Below are 18,192 nucleotides of genomic sequence, written 5' to 3'. Positions count from 1 at the left end.
AGTTCAAGTCTAGCCTCGGACACATACACACTAGTTGTGTGTCCCAGTCACTTCAGTATATGCCTCTATCCCACTACCACCTAATGAGAAAATAAGCCTTTCCTTATAACAAAGAAAAACAGTTAGGCAAAAGCAATCACCCCAAACACCTCATCAGACAGGGTATACAGCATTCAGTACCCATAGTCCTTCATTCCTACCCCCACTGGAGAAGGAAATGGCAAACCACTCCAGTATCTTTGCCAAAAAGCCCTAAATGGTGTCACAAAGATTCGAACAGGACTAAAATAATTGAACAATAACAACAACAGCTACAAAACAGTAATAATAATAGCACCTACTTCCCAGAGTTGTTATAAGGATCAAATGAGATAATATTTGTAAAGTGCTTGGCAGACCCCAAAGTGCTATATTTACTTCTTGTGTGACTTTGAATAAGGCAAATTTTTACCTCTCTGGACTTCAGTTTCCTCATCTGTAAAATGGATAAGGCAATGTTTGCGCTAATTGCCCCACAGGGTTCTTATTAGGAAAATACTTTGTAAGCCTTGGAGCCCCATAAAAATGTGAGCTATAATAATGATTATTATTCTCCCATTGTATGAAATTTATATCTGTCCTTCAAGCCCCATTTCAAATGAAAATAAAAATATGTGGTATCCAGATATATTGCTATTAGGCCTATTCCCCAAAGAGATCAAAGAATGAAGAAAAGGACCCATGTATACAAACATACTTATAGAAACACTTTTTGTTGTAGCAAAAAAACCAACCAAACAAAACAAAACCAACAACTGAAATCTAAGGAGTTACTCATTAATTGAAAAATGGCTCCACAGATTATATTAGATGAATGTAGTAGAATACTCTTGTGACATAAGAAATGATGAAATGGATAAAGAAACCTGGAAAAACTTGTATAAACTGATACAGAATAGAGTGAGCAGAACCAGAAGAACAATTTATATAGTAATACTAATATTATAAAGACAAAAAACCTTAAAAAAACTTAAGAACCCTCATCAATGCAATAACCAATCACAATTCTATAGGATCAATGATGAAACATGCTACTTGTGATGAAACAGACTGATCCTGCCAGGGGTAACATAATAAAGAATGAGATACATTTTTGCACATGGACAATGTGGGAATTTATTTTGCTTGACTGTGCATATTTGTTAAAAGGGTTTTGTTTTTCTTTTTTTAATTTTGGGGAGGAAGGTGGGAGAAAGACAAACTAAATTTTTGTTCATTACAATAAAAAAGGAAGGAAGAAAAGAAAAGAAAAAAGAAAAAGAAAAAGTCGTGTAATAGAAGGAGCAGTGACTAGAGTCAGAGAACCTGGGTTTAAATCCCACCTCCGATGCTTACCGCCTGTGTGATCTGGGGCAACTCTCTTAGGTTCCTTGGACCTATTTCACATCTGTAAAATGAGAGAATTGGACAAAATTGCCTCTGACATCCTTTCCAGCTCTAGACCTACGCTGCTTCTATGAAGTCCAGCCTGACCACTCCAGCTCACGCTACACTCTCGTTAGATAGAGTGATCCTCAGAGATCTAGGAAACTGAAGCTAGAGGAAGTGATTCACACAGTGATGAAATGTCACAACTGGGACTAGGATCTAGTTTGACTCTAAGCCTCTAGCTCTGCTTATCATTATTGGATTGGGCAATGAGGGGTGGGGTGGGAAGAAGGAGAATACTAGTTTTCTTCCAAGCTGGTTGAATTTTAAAAAAAAATACAGTAACTGATATTTATAGAGCCTTTTAAGGCTTGACATGAACTCTCCCAATATTACCTCATTTTAACCTTATAACAACTCTGTAAAACTATGTGATTATTCCCATTTTATAGATAAAGAAACTGAAACTTTTAGAGGTTAAATGACTTACCTATGGTCACACAACCAAGCTGCTCAAATAATATCTATTAGGATTATTGTCCTAGTGTAGACCTCAAATTTACAAATGCCTACCATCTATCCTAACCCAGAATGACTCCTCAGAGATCCAGCTACTAGGTAGCTAGGGTTAGTGCCTTTTCAGAGGGGAAACTTTCTTCAATCCCATGGCCCTTGCTGGCCTCCATTCTCTCTATTCTTTTCTGTATGGACTCTGACTATTTCAGATTGACTATGACAGGCCGTGACTACCCACGCCGTACTTCAGGCCCTTGGGAGCTGCTGGGACACTTGTCCAAGTCAATTAACTCCAATTAGCTCTAAGTCTTAGGGGAGATGGGAAGAGGGATCACTCCTCAGGCACAAAGAATCCACTCTGACTCTGGAGCTGGGGATAAGGAGGGAATCAAGCACATTTCATTTCTAGGTACAACATTTGAGAAATAGGATTTCTCTACTCTGAAAGGAAGTGGCTAATTTATATCAGGGATGGGTGCTACCATGGGAGCATGAGCACATTTGTTAGGACACAATGAGCCTAGACTTTCAGGCCCAGGATTAATGTGTCAGAGAAGAGGCAGCACAATGGTGAAATGTGCTTTCACTAAGTATTTTCTGGGCTATTGACTCAGTCTTCTTATCCTGAAAATATTTATCCTCTATTCATTCACAGTTCCTGTTGATCCCTATGTAGGGAGTAAAATAATAAATAGAAAGGACAATCCTTCCAGGAAGCCTTCCTTGACAAGGCTAAACCCAGCTCAACTAATGTACACTTTCCCCATGAGCTAGCTATGCAGGAATTTACGCCTTTGTGTACATAGATACAGATGCATATGTAGCAGGGTTTTGGCATCATCTTCAATGTATGCTGCAGATGGCGGTTACCTCTCAACCTGCTACTTGACTTGCTACCATATTAATTCCCATCCTCTCAAGTTCTAAAATAAACCAAGGTTGTGTTTGGATATTTACATATTATTATTGCAATATTTTTCTCTTTAATTGATAAGTTAACTCAGAGCCCCCACCCCAATTTATCAAATAGTATTTATCCCTTTCCCCATAAGCAATTGATCATCTCTGTCTCTCTCTTTCTTTGTAATTTTTAAAAATAACAATAACTGACATTTGTAGAGTCCTTTAAATCTTGCTCCAGATTTGCTGAGGCCTGGTCTTTGCCTGCACACCCACACTGAACTGTGCTCCTCTCCCAGCCCGGCGCAATAGACCTTTCCAATCAACCATCCAGCTTGTCTTGGGCTGGAAATTTGTTTCACTCTGTCTTTTTGTAAGTTCTGCTGCTCTAGAATTTGTTTAGAGCCATTTTTCACAAGTATTTGGAAGGGTTTGGGGGAAAGCTCAAGCAAGTCACTGCTTTTACTCTGCCATCTTGGCTCTGATGAGTCCTTTAAATCTTGACATGAACTCTACATACATCATCTCATTATAACCTCATAATAACATGGTGAGACTATGTAATTATTCTCATTTTATAGATGAAGAAAATGTGTATATAGACACATACATACACACATATGTATATATATACACATATGTATATATGTATATACATATATGTGTGTAGGTAGATAGATATAGATATATAGATATATCTCAAAACCCCTAATCTCCAAGACTTAAAACATCAAAGTTTTTACTATGTAATTTATTAGCAATGCAATAAATAATAATACAAAGAGGAAGTTGGAAGGTGATTGGATAGAATAACTAGGATATCCCTAGACAGGGAAGGTTCTGGGAAAGATTAATGGCTGAGACAGAGGCAAGGAGCTCTCAGTAGATAGAGGCTTTGATATGGATCAGGAACTGAGGTACTAGGTAGATGGAGAAATGGGGTATGTGAGTGTAGATGGACTAGCTGGAGAGGCCCAGCCTATGGGAAGAGCTGAGGGAAGGCACAGGACTGAGTGGATGCGTGGCAAGGAACTGGAACTATGCTAGTTTTCAGCCAAACAACTGGGCACTGAGGGGGAGCAGTATGGGTGACCCAGGCAGAACTAAATTGGTGGGATGAGTGGGGGAAATACCTAACCAACACTGACTAGAGGAACCAAAATGGCTTTATTTGGAATTTTGCAAAGTGAGGATTTGGTTATGAGTATATTAAAGGCAAAAATAATTGGATCGCCAACTACCTGTGATTAACAACAACAACAACAAAAGACAAAATAAAAATGCAAAGGAAAAATAACAATAACAACAGCAAAAGCAAAGCAGAGAAAGCAGATTTTGAAGAGTCTCAGAGAATCGCTGGATTTTAGTTTTAGAAGTAACTTCTGTAGCCCTCCAGTCCAACCTATGCAGGACCTGAAGGGAATCCTCACTATAACATATTCATCAAGTGGGACTTGTTTCCACTCAAGGACTTTGAATGAGGGGAAACCCACCACCTCTGGAGGTAGCCCAGTACAATTTGGGGCTAGATAAGGAGTTATTTCTTGACATCATATCTAACTTTTCCCCTTTTCAATTTCAGTTCATTGCTTTTGGCTTGTCCTGTGTGACAAACAGAATAAGACTCATCTCTCTTACTCATGATTGTCCTTCAAACACACACACATATAAATATATATATATATATATATGTATATATACGCACACATACACTCACATAAATACATACACATAAAACAACCACATAGAGAAATAGCCACCAAATCTTAAAGAAGTGATAAGAGGACATCATGCAAAGAAATTATTATTTTGAATGTTTTTTAGTGTATTTTTTTTCTTTAAAAATACATGTATACATACATACATATGTGTGTGTACGACCACAGTTCACATCAGTGGGGTTTCGTTGGTTTTAGCATTTGCTGTGGTTATTAAGTTTGTGATAAATATTTATTTACAAAAAGAAAAAAGAAGCCATCTTTGGGGCAGCTTTATTCAGGATTTTCCCAGGGAGATGAGGAGATGACTAGTCTGACAGGTAAGGACAGCAGGAGTGGGGAAGTGGTAGGAGAGGTTTGGAAAGTGGAAGCTAAAAAAAAAGGCAATAATTACACTTTCCCATGGAATAGATTCCTCTGTTCTCATGCCTTTGAAAAGGAGGCCCCCTCATCTCTTCTGTCATGCCTGGAAGCCCAAGTGCTGAAGCACCTGGCAGAAGGGAATGACAACTTGAGCATCCATCATTCCTTCCAAGGCCCAACAGACATTTTTTTTTTCATGTCCAAGAAAGCAAAGTTTCAGAAAAGTCTCTGCCTTCAAATTAACTTTTTTTTTTTAAAGGGGAATTTAAGTTGGGGGAAGGGGATGAAAAACCCAGGACAAGCAAAACTATTCCACAGAACAAGGAAGAGATGAACTCATCTGGGATGAAGTAGCCAGAATGAGGAAGATGACCATTTGGCCACTTCTTGTTTTAATTAATTATTCTTGCTAACTATATGTCAAGTTCAGTTGTCTCTACTTGCTGTAGAAATGTAAATACTGTCAGTACACTTTAAATATCCAAACCATGGGGCAAAGTCCAGATCATCCTGTCCTAGTTATGACTCTGCAAAGGTGAAGGATCTTGATATCTGCATCCAAGAGAAATGTTGGTTGCAGGTCCTAATCCAATCCAATAAATATTTATTAAGTACCTGTTATATAAAAGGCACCTCACTAAGTTTTCGGGATTTGTTCTGTTGTTTCAGTCTTATCCAACCCTTCATGACCCTATTTGGGGTTTTCTTGCCAAAGATACTGAAGTGGTTTGCCATTTACATTTTACAGATGAGGAAACTGAGGCAGAGTTAAGTGACTTGCCCAGGGTCACACAGCTAGTAAGTGTCTAAAGTCACATTTGAAATCAGGAACATGGGTCTTTCTGATTCCAAGCCCAGTGCTCTAGCCACTGTGCAACCTAGCTGCTTCTAGGCATACAAAGACAACAAAAAACAATCCCTCCTCTCAAAGAGTTATGTTCTCCTAAGGGTATAAAACTTGAGGGGGAACAAAGTGCATACATGATAACCTGAGGAAGGCAAAAACACTAACAAGAAAGTGATCAGGAAAGACATCATGTTGAAAATAATAATAACTAACATTTATACAGGACTTTAAGGTTTTCAAGGCAACTGACATTTTATTTCATTTGATCCTTGTGAAGTAGATGCTATGATTATTCCTATCTTACAGATGAGGAAACTGAGGCTGAGAGGGGTCAAATGACTTGCCCAGGGTTCCACAGTAAGGTAAATTTTCAAGGTGGGATTTGAACCCAGGTTTGTTTGACTCAATCCAGCCCTTAATTTATATGAACTGAGCTTTGAAGGAAGCTAACAATTTTAATGGTTGGAAGTGAGAGGGAGTGTATTCCAGACATGGAAGATAGCCTGAGCAAAAGTACACAGATGAGAGTAGTGCTACATTCCAGGAGCAACTGGGATTGTCAGTTGTCTTGACTTTTGTCCTGCCACTGAGCTTCGATGACTCAGGAAGAGAGAGTGAGGCTGATGACTTTGTGCAACTCTGCCTCACTTAAATCTAACTCATGAACAAGTCAAGACATCACCAGTAATGTCATTGGTCTTCTTCGAAAATGAAGGATGAACAACAACTATGTAAGATGTTCCAGGAACTGAAAGTAGGACACTTTTTGTGTAAAACAGAGTGCTTAAAGGGGAATAATGTTCAGGAAGCCTAAGAAGGTAGACTAGAAGCCATACAACGAGGGGCCTTAAATGCCAATTTGATAAGTTTCTATTTTACCCTAAAGATAAAGAAGATAGGGGATGTCTACCTTGCCTTTCCCACTCCTACCTGCCTCCTACCTAACTAGCTTTTACTCATCCTTGAGGTCCAGCTCAAGTCCCATCTTTCCTATGATATTTTCCCTAACCTCCTCATCTGAATACTGGAAGCATTTACTGTCTCTTCCATTCATCTGTTATTTAATGCACATGGTCTCTCATTTCTCTTGTAATATTCAGTATTATTTTTCAATGATGTTCATTGTGCCACACTGTTTTCTCTTTTCTAAAATTTCATTGCACTCAGTGGGACATCTGGGGCTTCAGGGGACAAACCCCCAAATTTTTTGGCAAGGGGAGAGATATAAAGACAAGGTCATAGCATGTCACCTGCTGAAAGTGAAACTATTAAGAACCAACATAACAAGAATGAGATATGATGAAAAATGCTCTCTACATCCAGAGAAAGAACTGATGGAGTCTGACTACAGATCAAAGCATGCTATTTTCATTTTTTTTTCATATTTTTTCCCTTTTGGTCTGTGACTTCTTTTACAACATGACTAATATAGAAATACGGTTTACATGATTGCACATATATTACCTATATCAAATTACTTACTGTCTTAGGTGAGAGAGTGAGGGAGAAAATTTGGAACTCAAATTTTTTATAAAATGTTAAAATTTGTCTTTACATGTAATTGGAAAAAATAAAATGCTGTTAAAAAAGAGTGAGATAAGCCGCCCGTGGCAACCTTTGTAGGAATTAAACCCCCCCCACCAATGGGGTATAAATGTGTTTCATAAAAGACCAGGCTATCTCTCAAGTCCTTATTGAGGAGACCAGTGTGGGAATTTGAAATTATTTTGGAGTCAGAAGCCTTGAGTTGGAATCATGACCCTGGCACTTACTAACCTTACTACTTGAGGGACCCACCATTTTCTAAATCTTATGTGGAATAGTAGATAGAGTGCTCAACTTGGAGGTCAGGAAAACCTGGGTTTGAATCCTGCCTCATTAATTTACTAGTTGTGTGACCCCGGGCACCCCTCTATGCCTCAGTTTCCTCATCTGTAAAATGAGGATGTTGGTCTTGATGGTCTATAGAGCTCTTCCAGCTCTAAATCTGTTTTCCCATGTACTAGTGGCCTAGGTCAATAGGGATAAAGTATGTTTTGTATTATGTATTTACTTCATGTAGTGAATAGTTACACAGGATTTGGAGTCAGCTCTGGCTCTTTGAGACTCTCACCAAGTCACTTTACCTTCATGAGATTTGATTTTCCATCTGTAAAATGGGTATAATAATACTTGTTCTATGTACATCACAGGGGTTGGTATTAGGCTCAAATAATAAAACCATATATGTAAAGTATTTGTGAATGTTAAAGCACTCCGTGAGGTTCATCTCTTTCCAATTTTTAGAAGTTCAGCAGTGGAGCCCTTCTGCAGAGCGAGGGGTCCATAAATGTTTGAGTGATGAGCTAAACAGATCTTTTCCCAGGAGATCAGGTGACTAGGCAGTGTTTCCCAGGGCTCAGGCCAGCGCTGCTCCCCTTCCATCCCCCAAGGCAGAGTTTAAAAAAAAAAAGGCAGGAGCTGGGTTCTAAGGGGGGGTGGGGATCAAAGGCCCCAAGGAGCGGAATTCCTCACCCAGCTGACCACCCCCACCCTCCTCTGCCCTCCCCCATCCCATAACAGCTCACCACCCACTTTCCCAGGAGTTGTTTCAGTTTTTATTGGGGAAGTCAATGGCAAAAGTGCCTCTCCTGGCAAGAAAAGCACTCACACACTCACACAAACAGACACACACATTGTCTCTGGTGGGCACCGCTGCTCCCTAGCATCCCTGGAGATCTCTCAGCATGATTAGGGCTTGAATTTCTTTCCAACACCAGGGATTTTCAGCAGCAGGTTAGAACCTCCCATCTCTGTGGATGTCAAAAGGTATAAACTTTACAGTCAGCCCCACTGTCCTCATAGTTTTCCAAGGAAAGGGAATTTGGAGAAAACTAGATATGCTCAGGCCCAAGGGGTTCCCAAGATGGGAGTCCGTAGAGTTCAAAGAGCAGTGGGCTAGCTCAGGAAGCCCCAACCCTGGTCTCAGCTCTATCATCGTTTACTAGTTCTTTGATCTTGGGCAAATGGCACACACAGCTTAGCCTCTCTGGGCCTCAGTTTCTTTACCTGTAAAATGGGGATAATGACACCCTCCACACACACGTACATACACTGTCTTTCTCAAAGGGTTGTTGTGAGGAGCCAATGAGGTATATGATGATACTTTGTAAGCTGGAAAGTACTATATAAAACCTAGAGGCAGTTAGATGATGCAATGGACAGAGTGCTGGACCTGGGATCAAGAAGACCTGAGTTCAAATCCAGTTACTAGCTGTGTAACACATGGCAGGTCACTTAACCTCTGCCTCAGTTTCCTCACCTACCTCTCAGAATTGTGAAGATTAAATGAGGTAATAATTGTAAAGTGCTCAGAATAGTGTCTGGCACATAGTAAGCATTATTTGAATATTAGCTATTATTATTATTATTATTGTTATTATAGGGCAGCTGGGTGGCAAAGTGAATATAGTGTCAGGCCCAGAGTCAAGAAGACTTATTTTCTTGAATTCATATCTGGCCTCAGACATTTACTAGCTGTGTGACCCCGGGCAAGTCACTTCACCCTGTTTGCCTCAGTTTCCTCATATGTAAAATGAGCTGGAGAAGGGAATGGCAAACTACTCCAGTATCTTTGCCAAGAAAATCCCCAAATGGGGTCATGAAGAGTTGGATATGACTGAAAACAACTGAACAACAAAAGCATTATTATATTTGTAAAGACTTAGTACAGCACCATAATGGATGCTTAGTCTCCTCACCCCCTGTAAAGGTCAGGGATTATGATGACTGTCCTACTGAGCTGGTATTGATGCTGGTACTTCAGCTTAATGACACAGGTAATCCAGGATCTTTCAAATGCCCTACTAGGTCTGGATGGGACGGGCAGGATGATCTCAAGGGGTTCTTATCAGATCTGGTATGCTATACAGTAGAAAGAGTATGGACATTGGACATTGGGGTCAGAGGAATTGAGGGCAAAACCTTGGATGTGTGGAGGCAGGGTAGTAGAGTGGAAAGAATTCTTCGAATATGTCCTTGGGCAAATCACTTAAAACCCTCTTGGCTTTGGTTTCTTGTCTGTAAAGTGACGGGGTTTGGACTAGTCGACCTTTTAGGTCCCCTCCAGTTTTAGGTCTACGAGCGTATGACTACTCTATCCTGATGACTGAGGCAACGATGCGTCTCCTTTACCCCAAATAGAGGCGCTTCTTGGAAAGCTCCACCAATGGGAATCTGAGGTCATTCAGCACTTGCACCTTGGTGATGGAGGCCAGTGGCTTGTGGCGGTGCTCATACTGTGCCACCTTGCTCTCTTGGATGAAGACATGGAAATACTCTGAATCTGAAAAGATTTCAATCTGAAAGACAGGCAGGTTAGTGCAGGCCCCTGGCAGTGAAAGTCTGTCCCCTCCCTGCCCCAACAATCTTATCTCTTATTGACAAGCTAGTGCTGTGCACTCAGTGGGGGCTTTAAAATGCTAGTTGAATGATTACAAACATAAACAAATGTTACCTTTCCCCAACCCCATAGAGGGGAAACACAGTATAGAGGATAGATGATTATCCTTGGAATCTAGAAGACTTGGGTTCGAATCCTACCTCTGATGAATACTGCCCCAGAGAGGTCTCTAAAACTTCAAATTGCAGAGCAGCTGTCAATCTACACTAGTAGAGGGATTTTCTGGAGAGAAGGATTCAAGGACAGGAGTTCCCTATACCAATAAAATCACAGATTCCCAACCAAAACAACAACAAAATGAGACTAGAAGAAGATCCTTGAGAGAAAGGATGTCTTTTACTTCTTTGTATCCCCAGTGCTTCAGGGGCCCCTAGGTGATGCACTGGATAGAGCAGCAGGCTTGGAGTCAGGAAGATCTGAGTTCAAATCCTGCTGCACACACTCTCTAGCTGTGTGACCCTGGGCAAGTCACTTAACTCCTGTTTGCTTCAGGGGTCACATTGGAGAAGAAAAAGGCAAACCACTCCAGGATCTTTGCAAGAAAACTCCATGGAGAAAAGTCCATGGGGTCATGTAGAATTGACATGACTGAACAACAACAATAATAATCCCTAGTGCTTTAGCACAGTATCATACATACTTATAGTGGGGGTTCCATAAATGTTGGTTGATGATAATGAATAGGATTAGAACCTCTTGGTTGGTCCCTTTCTCATAGGACAGGTACCCAAGGTCACACAGCTCTTAAGTGTTTAATTTCACAAACCAAGGCACCAGGAGGTCAAGGTACTGAACCCAGGGTGGAGGGCAAGACAGCAATCAACCATCAGAAGGTGGCCAGACTTTTAGATCTCCCACCCATTAACACATAAACACCCTTGAAATCTTCCCGGGCTAACTTCACCTAATTAATTACCCACAATTTGGGCACTTAGAGACAGATGTCAGTTTTACCTACCAAGATAACAGTAGAGATACCATAGTATATACTGAGATAGGAGCCTTTCTAGTATCAGGAGGTAGGAAGAAAAAAATGGCCTCTAAGATATGAAGAGGAAAAAGATAAGTGAAAGACTTCCAAGCACACTGAATGACACTAACAATATCTTTCCACTATGCATACTGTAGATAACTATTTAGAGGGAAGAGCCATGATATAGAGGGGAATGGGCTGGGCTTATGTTTGATTTCAGGTTCTACCACTTAGCAAGTGGTGTGAGTGTGGGAAAATTGCTTTAACACGCTGAGCCTCATGAGGTCTCCTTATCTGGAGATGGATGACAATTGCTGTACCACCCACTTTACAGGTTTTAAGGGAAAAGTGTGTTGTAAATGGTCAAGTGCTACATAAATTCGAGTGATTATTACTGAATTCCTACCCCAAAGTTTGTCTCTGGGCTCCCCTCTTGCCCACCAGTTGGCCTTGAGAGGACTCAGTCATACGTATTCTGTGGGATTTTGAAGGGGACTGTTGAATCTCTGAAAAATCATCTTTGTCTATCCAAACCCCATTCTTCATAGGGAGGGAGAGAGCCTCTTTCTACCTCGAATGGTTCCTTTAGCTCCAGAGGGAAGACACTGTAAACTTCCTCTTCACCCCAACGACTGCCCTGGAAGGAGTTGCAGACCAAGGTGCCATTGGAGAATCGAGGTTTGAAGTGGAAAGCAATTTCACCTGACTCAGAGAGGAAGTTTATTTCAAACCTATAAGAAAGGAAAGAAACTGCAGAGTGGCAGGCATTTGACCCCATTACCCTCCCCCACTCCCTTAATCCCTTAGACCCTTTTAGACCCTATAATTGGTTCAGTCCTGAGGCATAACTGAGGTCCTCCCAAAGACACCCCCATCTGCAATGGCACCCTGCCATTGTCTTCCGTTTCCTTTTGGACTCTCTGGCAGGTGGAAGGGAAAGGCATGAGGAAAGAAATTTCTCTTACTCATCATCTTTGGAGTTGGACTGACCCTGGACGATCAGACTCCAGCCTGGGACCAGGCCCCCTGAGCAAAAGGCTTCAAACTGTGAATGGAAAGAGAGTGGGGGGAAATGCTGGGGTACAGACAGGGGTCCTCCTTTTCATCCTCCAATCAATCCATCAACAATCAATAAGAATCTATAAATGATTATGATATACTAGTAGTAAGAATCTAATGGGAAAGAAAGACAAAAACAGCTTTGGCCCTTAAGAAGCTTACATTCTGAAGGGGCAGACAACACACATAGAGTAGGTGTAAAGTAACCTTATTGGAGAAAGCTCAAACAACTGAGACAAGTGACAAAGGCCTCCATTCATTCATGCACTCAACAAACATTTTTTAAGGGCACACCATTTGCTAGGCATTGGATATATAACAAATATCTCACATTCTCCCTTGTACTACACTTATGTGGATAGGTATGTGTGTGCCTGCTTCCACTGAAGTCATCTTCCAATTATTGGCCATGGCATGGAAGTGACCCAGGTTGTTGAAGGTTCCACCAATGGGGCACAAATTCTAGCTCATACTACCAAGATAAAAAGACTTCGCTTATGGACCTACCAAGATAAAAAGACTTCGCTTATGGACCTACCAAGATAAAAAGACTTCGCTTATGGACCTCCGCTTATGGAGATGTCAGGATTTGCAAATGAATTGGATTTAAGTAAGGGAGTGCTGTGCAAAGTCACCAGCTTCACTCTCTCCTCTGGAGCCATCTGGGTACAGTGGCAAGATATAGATCAAGACTGTCTGGAGATGGCCCTGGATGACCTCTCATTGGATGGACTCTCATTGAAAGACTAGCCTAATAAAGGATGAAAAGACTCATCACCAAAAGATTGGCCACCAAGTCATGACTTTTTCCCCAAAAGGATCTTAGATCTATGTTTTGATAATCCGATGAAAATGAAGTCAGGTGTTTCCCAACTTTGTCTCTTACTTTCTTCACAACCCTACTCCTCTCCAATACTAGTCCTCTCCAGGCCTCAGTTTCCTCATCTATAGATATAGGTATAATGATACTTAACCTACCTCACAGAGTTGTTGCAGATGGTTTTTAAAGTGAATTTATTATTTAAATGTATCATTTCATATTTAAATTTTAATTTCTAAATGAAATTCATCATTATTTAAAGCTATTATTATTTGTTGAATAATAATATAAGGCTTTACAAGTTTTTAAAAAACCTTCACCGCTAATCTCTCTTTTGATTCCCTTCCCAAGCCCCAGCTATTGGAATAGACTGGGAAAAAACACTGACCCTTAGGCAGACCTGGATTCTGGGTACTCACTAGCGACTTACTTAACCTTTGAGCCTTCACGTCCTCATTTGTCTCATTTGTGTGAATCAAGGATAATAATACACCTGTCACCAACATTACACACCAGTAATGATGGAAACGTTAAGAAAGCTTTAAATCAAAGTGAGGAGCTATTATGGATGTGCTTCCTAAAAGATAAAATGACTCTACAAGTATTAGTCAATCAGTTCACCAATCATGTGGGCCTTGGCAAGTCATGGAATTTATCTGAGCGTGAGAAAGCTCGATTAAAACCTTACGTTATACACTGGTTTCGATCTGCATGAGTGGATCGCCTAGGAAATCACATTATTATTGCTATGACCCCATTCATCTTCTCCCTCTCACCCAACACACGCTTGCAAACAGCTGCACAGATGCAGACACAGACACGCAGACACCCACACAACCCACGCGCACAGCGCTCCCACTCGCACACGACCTTTCCCAGGAGATCACCTCCACCCCGCCCTCCTCCGCCCCCCAGCTCTCCCCTTCTCCACCCCTGCTGCCTCTTCCCTGCTTTAATGACTCGGGTGGGGGGGGGGTTGGGGGAAGGCCGGAGGGGGCAGGGCCGGCGCGGCCAAACGGCCCGGCCTCCGGTCCAGCGCGGAGGGCCGGCGGGACATGTGCCCGCGAATTCTATCGCAGGCCTGCGAATTGCGAGCCAGGGCGTCGGCCCCGGGTTCTCACGCGGCTGGGGGTCGGGGGTGGGAATGAGGGTTGCCCAGGCTGAGCAGCTGCCCGAGCCAAGACCAAGATAGCTCCCAAATCGCTGAGTTTGGCCGCGGTCCCGGGGTCAAAGGAGGCGGCGCCCAGGCCTCCCTCCTCCTGTTCCCCCTCCCCGAGGGGTTAAGGTCCGAGCGGACGCCCAGACGCCCGAGCCGCTGCTGGCCAGGCCTCTTTCTTTCGCTCCCGGCTCCAGCCTCCGCCGCCTCGCCAGAGCCTCCTTTCCCACGCTCCGGCTCAGACCGCAGCCAGGGGCAAGAGCCAAATGCTGCCCCGCCTGCCTTTCACAGCTGCCCCTCCCCTTCCCCCGAGGCGGCAGGGGCCACCAGGCACGCGAGCTGCTAAACACCAGCCCAAAAGGCAGCTTTCGCGCCGCGACGTTTGGTTCCTCCGCTAGCATAGGGACCCACACACATCCTGGCGGTCAGTGAGACCTGAGAGCTGGGAGGGCTCTTAGCGTTGTTCCCACCTCTCTCGTTCGACGGAGAGCAGACAATACGTTCATATGACAACAGCTCGCATTTATAAATCATTTTACGTGCATTATCTCATTTGATCCACACTCACAACTTCAAGTCGTAGAAAGTGCAACTAATTTCCATTTTACTTTAAACTGAGGTTCAGAGAGAAGTGACTTGCTCAAGGTCACACAAGGAGTAAGGCAAAGAGTTTATGAAGCGGTCTTCAAATCCAGCGCTTTTAAAGGAGACACCACATTGCCTCTCTGCAAATACTGGCACACACACACACACACACACACACCCAGCATAGCTCAGAGCCTAGTGGCGAATGGGGAGGTAGAGGGATCACCTTGTAGTTAAAGTTATTTAATTCTCAGGAGTCTGGGGGCCCGGCCCTCACCTGCACAGGCATCTTCCCAGTGGTCCCAGTTCCCAGTAAAAGAGATTGGGAGGTGCCTGGCTGTTGATATAGGCAGCCTACAGCGATGGGAGGAGGACCCAGGGGTGACCCACCCCCCACGGTAATGCCTGACCCCTCCTTGCTTCCCCCATCCAATTCCCAGGCCAATTCTACTTTAGGAAATGCTGCCTCAGATGCTTCCCCGACAAGGCTATCTATCAGTGCCACAGAGAAAAAAGGTAGGTGTTTGAGGAATGGAGAAGATTCCTTAAGGTTTCAACTCATCATCACTTGTCTCCCCCGCCCCCGCCATTAAGTTCTAGGGGCCCAAGGGAGACAATGATGAATAAGACCTAGTCTCTACTTTACAATTTAGAAGTGTATAGGACTTACATACAAATAACCACAAAAATCTCTCCTCCCTGTCCTCCCTTCAATTTTAAATTCTTTTATTCGGAATATAATTAGGATGCCAGCCCCAGTATCAGTAACAAAGCAAAGAGTCCAGGCCTCCCAAAATGACATATTTAATGAGAGGAACCCTGGAGCTCCAAATTCTTATGCAAATATTAAATATGAGCATCCTGACCCCCTTCTTCCTGTCCCCCCTGCCCCTTCCCAGGGCCTGGCTGATTCCAGCTTGGCCACATTTCCAACTGCCCGCTCAAGCCAATTCTGATCAGTTGCGTGTTACAAAGCCTGGATTGTTGACAGCAGATTAGGGATTAAAGTGCCGCAGCCGCCCCTGCTGCTGTCAGCACATTCCTGGGCCTGGGCGCTCTCTCTGGCTCTGCCTCCATGGGCTCCAGTGGGGGTGGTCAGTCTTTTCCCACAGCCCTGAAGCACAGAGGCCCCGAAAGCACAATCTCTGTCTCCTCTTTGCCTCCAACACCATATACATCAGTTACCTGGACTTGGGTTGGGATGGGAGAGAGCTAGAGTTTGCAGTACTTTGCAAGGATGGTGTGATGTGATGGGGACAAAACAAACAAATAAGGGACCAGAAGACCTGAGTTCTGCCACTTGTTAGCTGTGAGAACTTTGGCAAATAGATCTTTAGGTGTGAATCCTGCCTTTGGCACTTAGCATTTGTTTGACTGGGGGGTGGGGGAGAGGTCACAACTTCCCTGAACCTCAGTTTCCTCATTTGTAAAATGGTGATATTCCCCTCCAGGCTTCGCTCTTGACTCTCTGGACTTCTTCCACTCCAGCTGCCTGGTAGTGGTGGGGGGAGATACCTCACCCTTCTACCTCCCGACATGCTTTTTTGGCTTCCTTTTATGTGTGGTCTTCCTACGTTAGAATATAAACTCCCTGAGGGCAGAGACTATCTTTCTGCTTATATTTGTATTCCCAGCACTTAGCACAGTGCCTGGCTGTTAATAAGCTTGTTGACTTGACTCAACTCATTTGTAAAATGATGGTGTTGGAATAGATAACAATAGAAGCACAGACCTAGAACAAAAAGAGACCAGAGAGGCCTTGTAGTCCAACCCCATCATTTTACAGATAAGGAAATTGAGGCAGGGGTGATGTTATCTGAATTATTCAAGGTCACAGAAGAAGTAGGCATCAGATTTGTTGTAGTTCAGCCATTTCAGACGTGTCTGACTCTTCGTGACCCCATTTGGAGTTTTCTTGGCAAAGATACTGGAATAGTTTACCATTTCCTTCTCCAGCTCATTTTACAGATGAGGAAACTGAGGCAAACAGGGTGAAGTGACTTGCCCAGGGTCATACCACTAGTAAGTGACTGCGGCCAGATTTGAATTCAGGAAGATGAGTCTTCCTGACTCCAGGTCCAGCACTTTATCCGCTTGTAAGTAGGATTTAAAGTCTCATTCTCTGCCAGGCCTCTTTTACAGTATTAAGATGCTTTAAGGTTTGCCAAGCATTTTACATGCATCATCTCCTTTCAGTCTCACAATAACCCTATAAGGCACGTTATTGATGTATTCTTATCTCCATTTCATATATGATTAAAGTGAAGCTCAGAAAGGTTAAGGGACTTATTCTTGGTCACCCTGCATGTGAGCGTCAGGGACTGGATTGGAACACAGTTCTCTCCTGGCTCAAAGTCCAGTGCTATTTACACTATACCACCACGGAGTTTCTTTCTAGGATAATTTAGATACTCTAAGGTCTCTTCCAGGTCTAGCATCCTATGATTTTGTGGTCACCATGAGTAAGTAACTAGTGGGTGGAGATGGATGGGAGTAGCTGGTGGCATTGAGGAAAATCCTGGGAAAAGTATGTTCTCTGTAGGCGGTGGAGTGGGGTGGCTGGAGGGAAGCTCTTGGCCATCAGCCATGTCTTTTGGGCTGATGACCAAGTTCACAGGGAGGAGGGGGCTGGGATAATTTGGGCGAAGGCTCTTTGGTTCCCTGAGATGATATGAGCTCATAATAACCACTTCGGTTGGCTTGTTTATGGGATCAAGTCCAAACCCCTTCACAATATGTCTCTACCCTCATTCCTTTACAATATGTCCCTACTCTTGTTATTCAACTTTGCCTCCCACTTTTCCCTAATGTGAGCCCTCAGCTATAATCAGACCAGGCTCTCTTTATTACCTCCTAATCATGTAATACTCATTCCTGCCTTTGCATTTTTTTGTGTTCTTGGATTGCCTTCTCTTTCTTTCCTGCCTTTCCAAACACTACCCTTTTTTATGTCCTTGCCTAGATCTCACCTCCTCCATGAAGCGTTCTCCGAGTACTTCTGTCCATGATTTATTTTTCCCTTTCCTGACCTCCTATAGTATTTTCTCTTTCTTTTCCCTTGGTGGTCTCATCAATTCCCATAACTTTGAGTATTGCCTCTATATAAATTGCTCCCAAAGCTGTTTTTCCAGCCCTAACTCTAGTCCCACATTTCCATCTGCCTTCAGGACATCTCTCCCTGAAGGTCTTACTGGCATCTCAAATTTGCTATGTCCAAAGGGGAACTTATCTTTTAAAAAATATTCTATTTATGCCCTTTTAAACATTGCTATAATTTCCCAATGATTCTTTGTACTCCCAATACAATCTTCTCTTGTAACTAAGTACAGTTAAGCAGAAAACAAACAAAAAATCCCAAACCCCTAAAAAAACCACAACTCACATTGACTATGTCTGACAATCTATGT

At 42.8% G+C, this 18,192-nt stretch overlaps 1 protein-coding gene across 1 annotated transcript in view; it reads right to left on the bottom strand.

Annotated features, from left to right (window-relative positions):
- The window catches only part of GRIFIN (galectin-related inter-fiber protein), a 37,729-nt gene extending 22,646 nt beyond the window's left edge, over window positions 1–15,083 (bottom strand). The window contains exons 1-4 of the mRNA XM_027874657.1: window positions 15,063–15,083; window positions 12,131–12,210; window positions 11,737–11,896; window positions 9,925–10,091 (exon numbers count right to left, since the gene is read on the bottom strand). Coding sequence (XP_027730458.1) covers window positions 9,925–10,091; window positions 11,737–11,896; window positions 12,131–12,210; window positions 15,063–15,074 — 419 coding nt within the window. The 5' untranslated portion in view covers window positions 15,075–15,083. The remainder of the gene's footprint in view (window positions 1–9,924; window positions 10,092–11,736; window positions 11,897–12,130; window positions 12,211–15,062) is intronic.
- Between the last annotated feature and the right edge of the window lie 3,109 nt (window positions 15,084–18,192).

The sequence above is a fragment of the Vombatus ursinus genome, unplaced genomic scaffold, assembly GCF_900497805.2.
Source record: "Vombatus ursinus unplaced genomic scaffold, bare-nosed wombat genome assembly UNPS02014807.1, whole genome shotgun sequence".
Lineage (NCBI taxonomy): Eukaryota > Metazoa > Chordata > Mammalia > Diprotodontia > Vombatidae > Vombatus > Vombatus ursinus.
The sequence above is the reverse complement of the archived record's forward strand: the minus strand, read 5'-3'. Positions and strand labels throughout refer to the sequence as shown.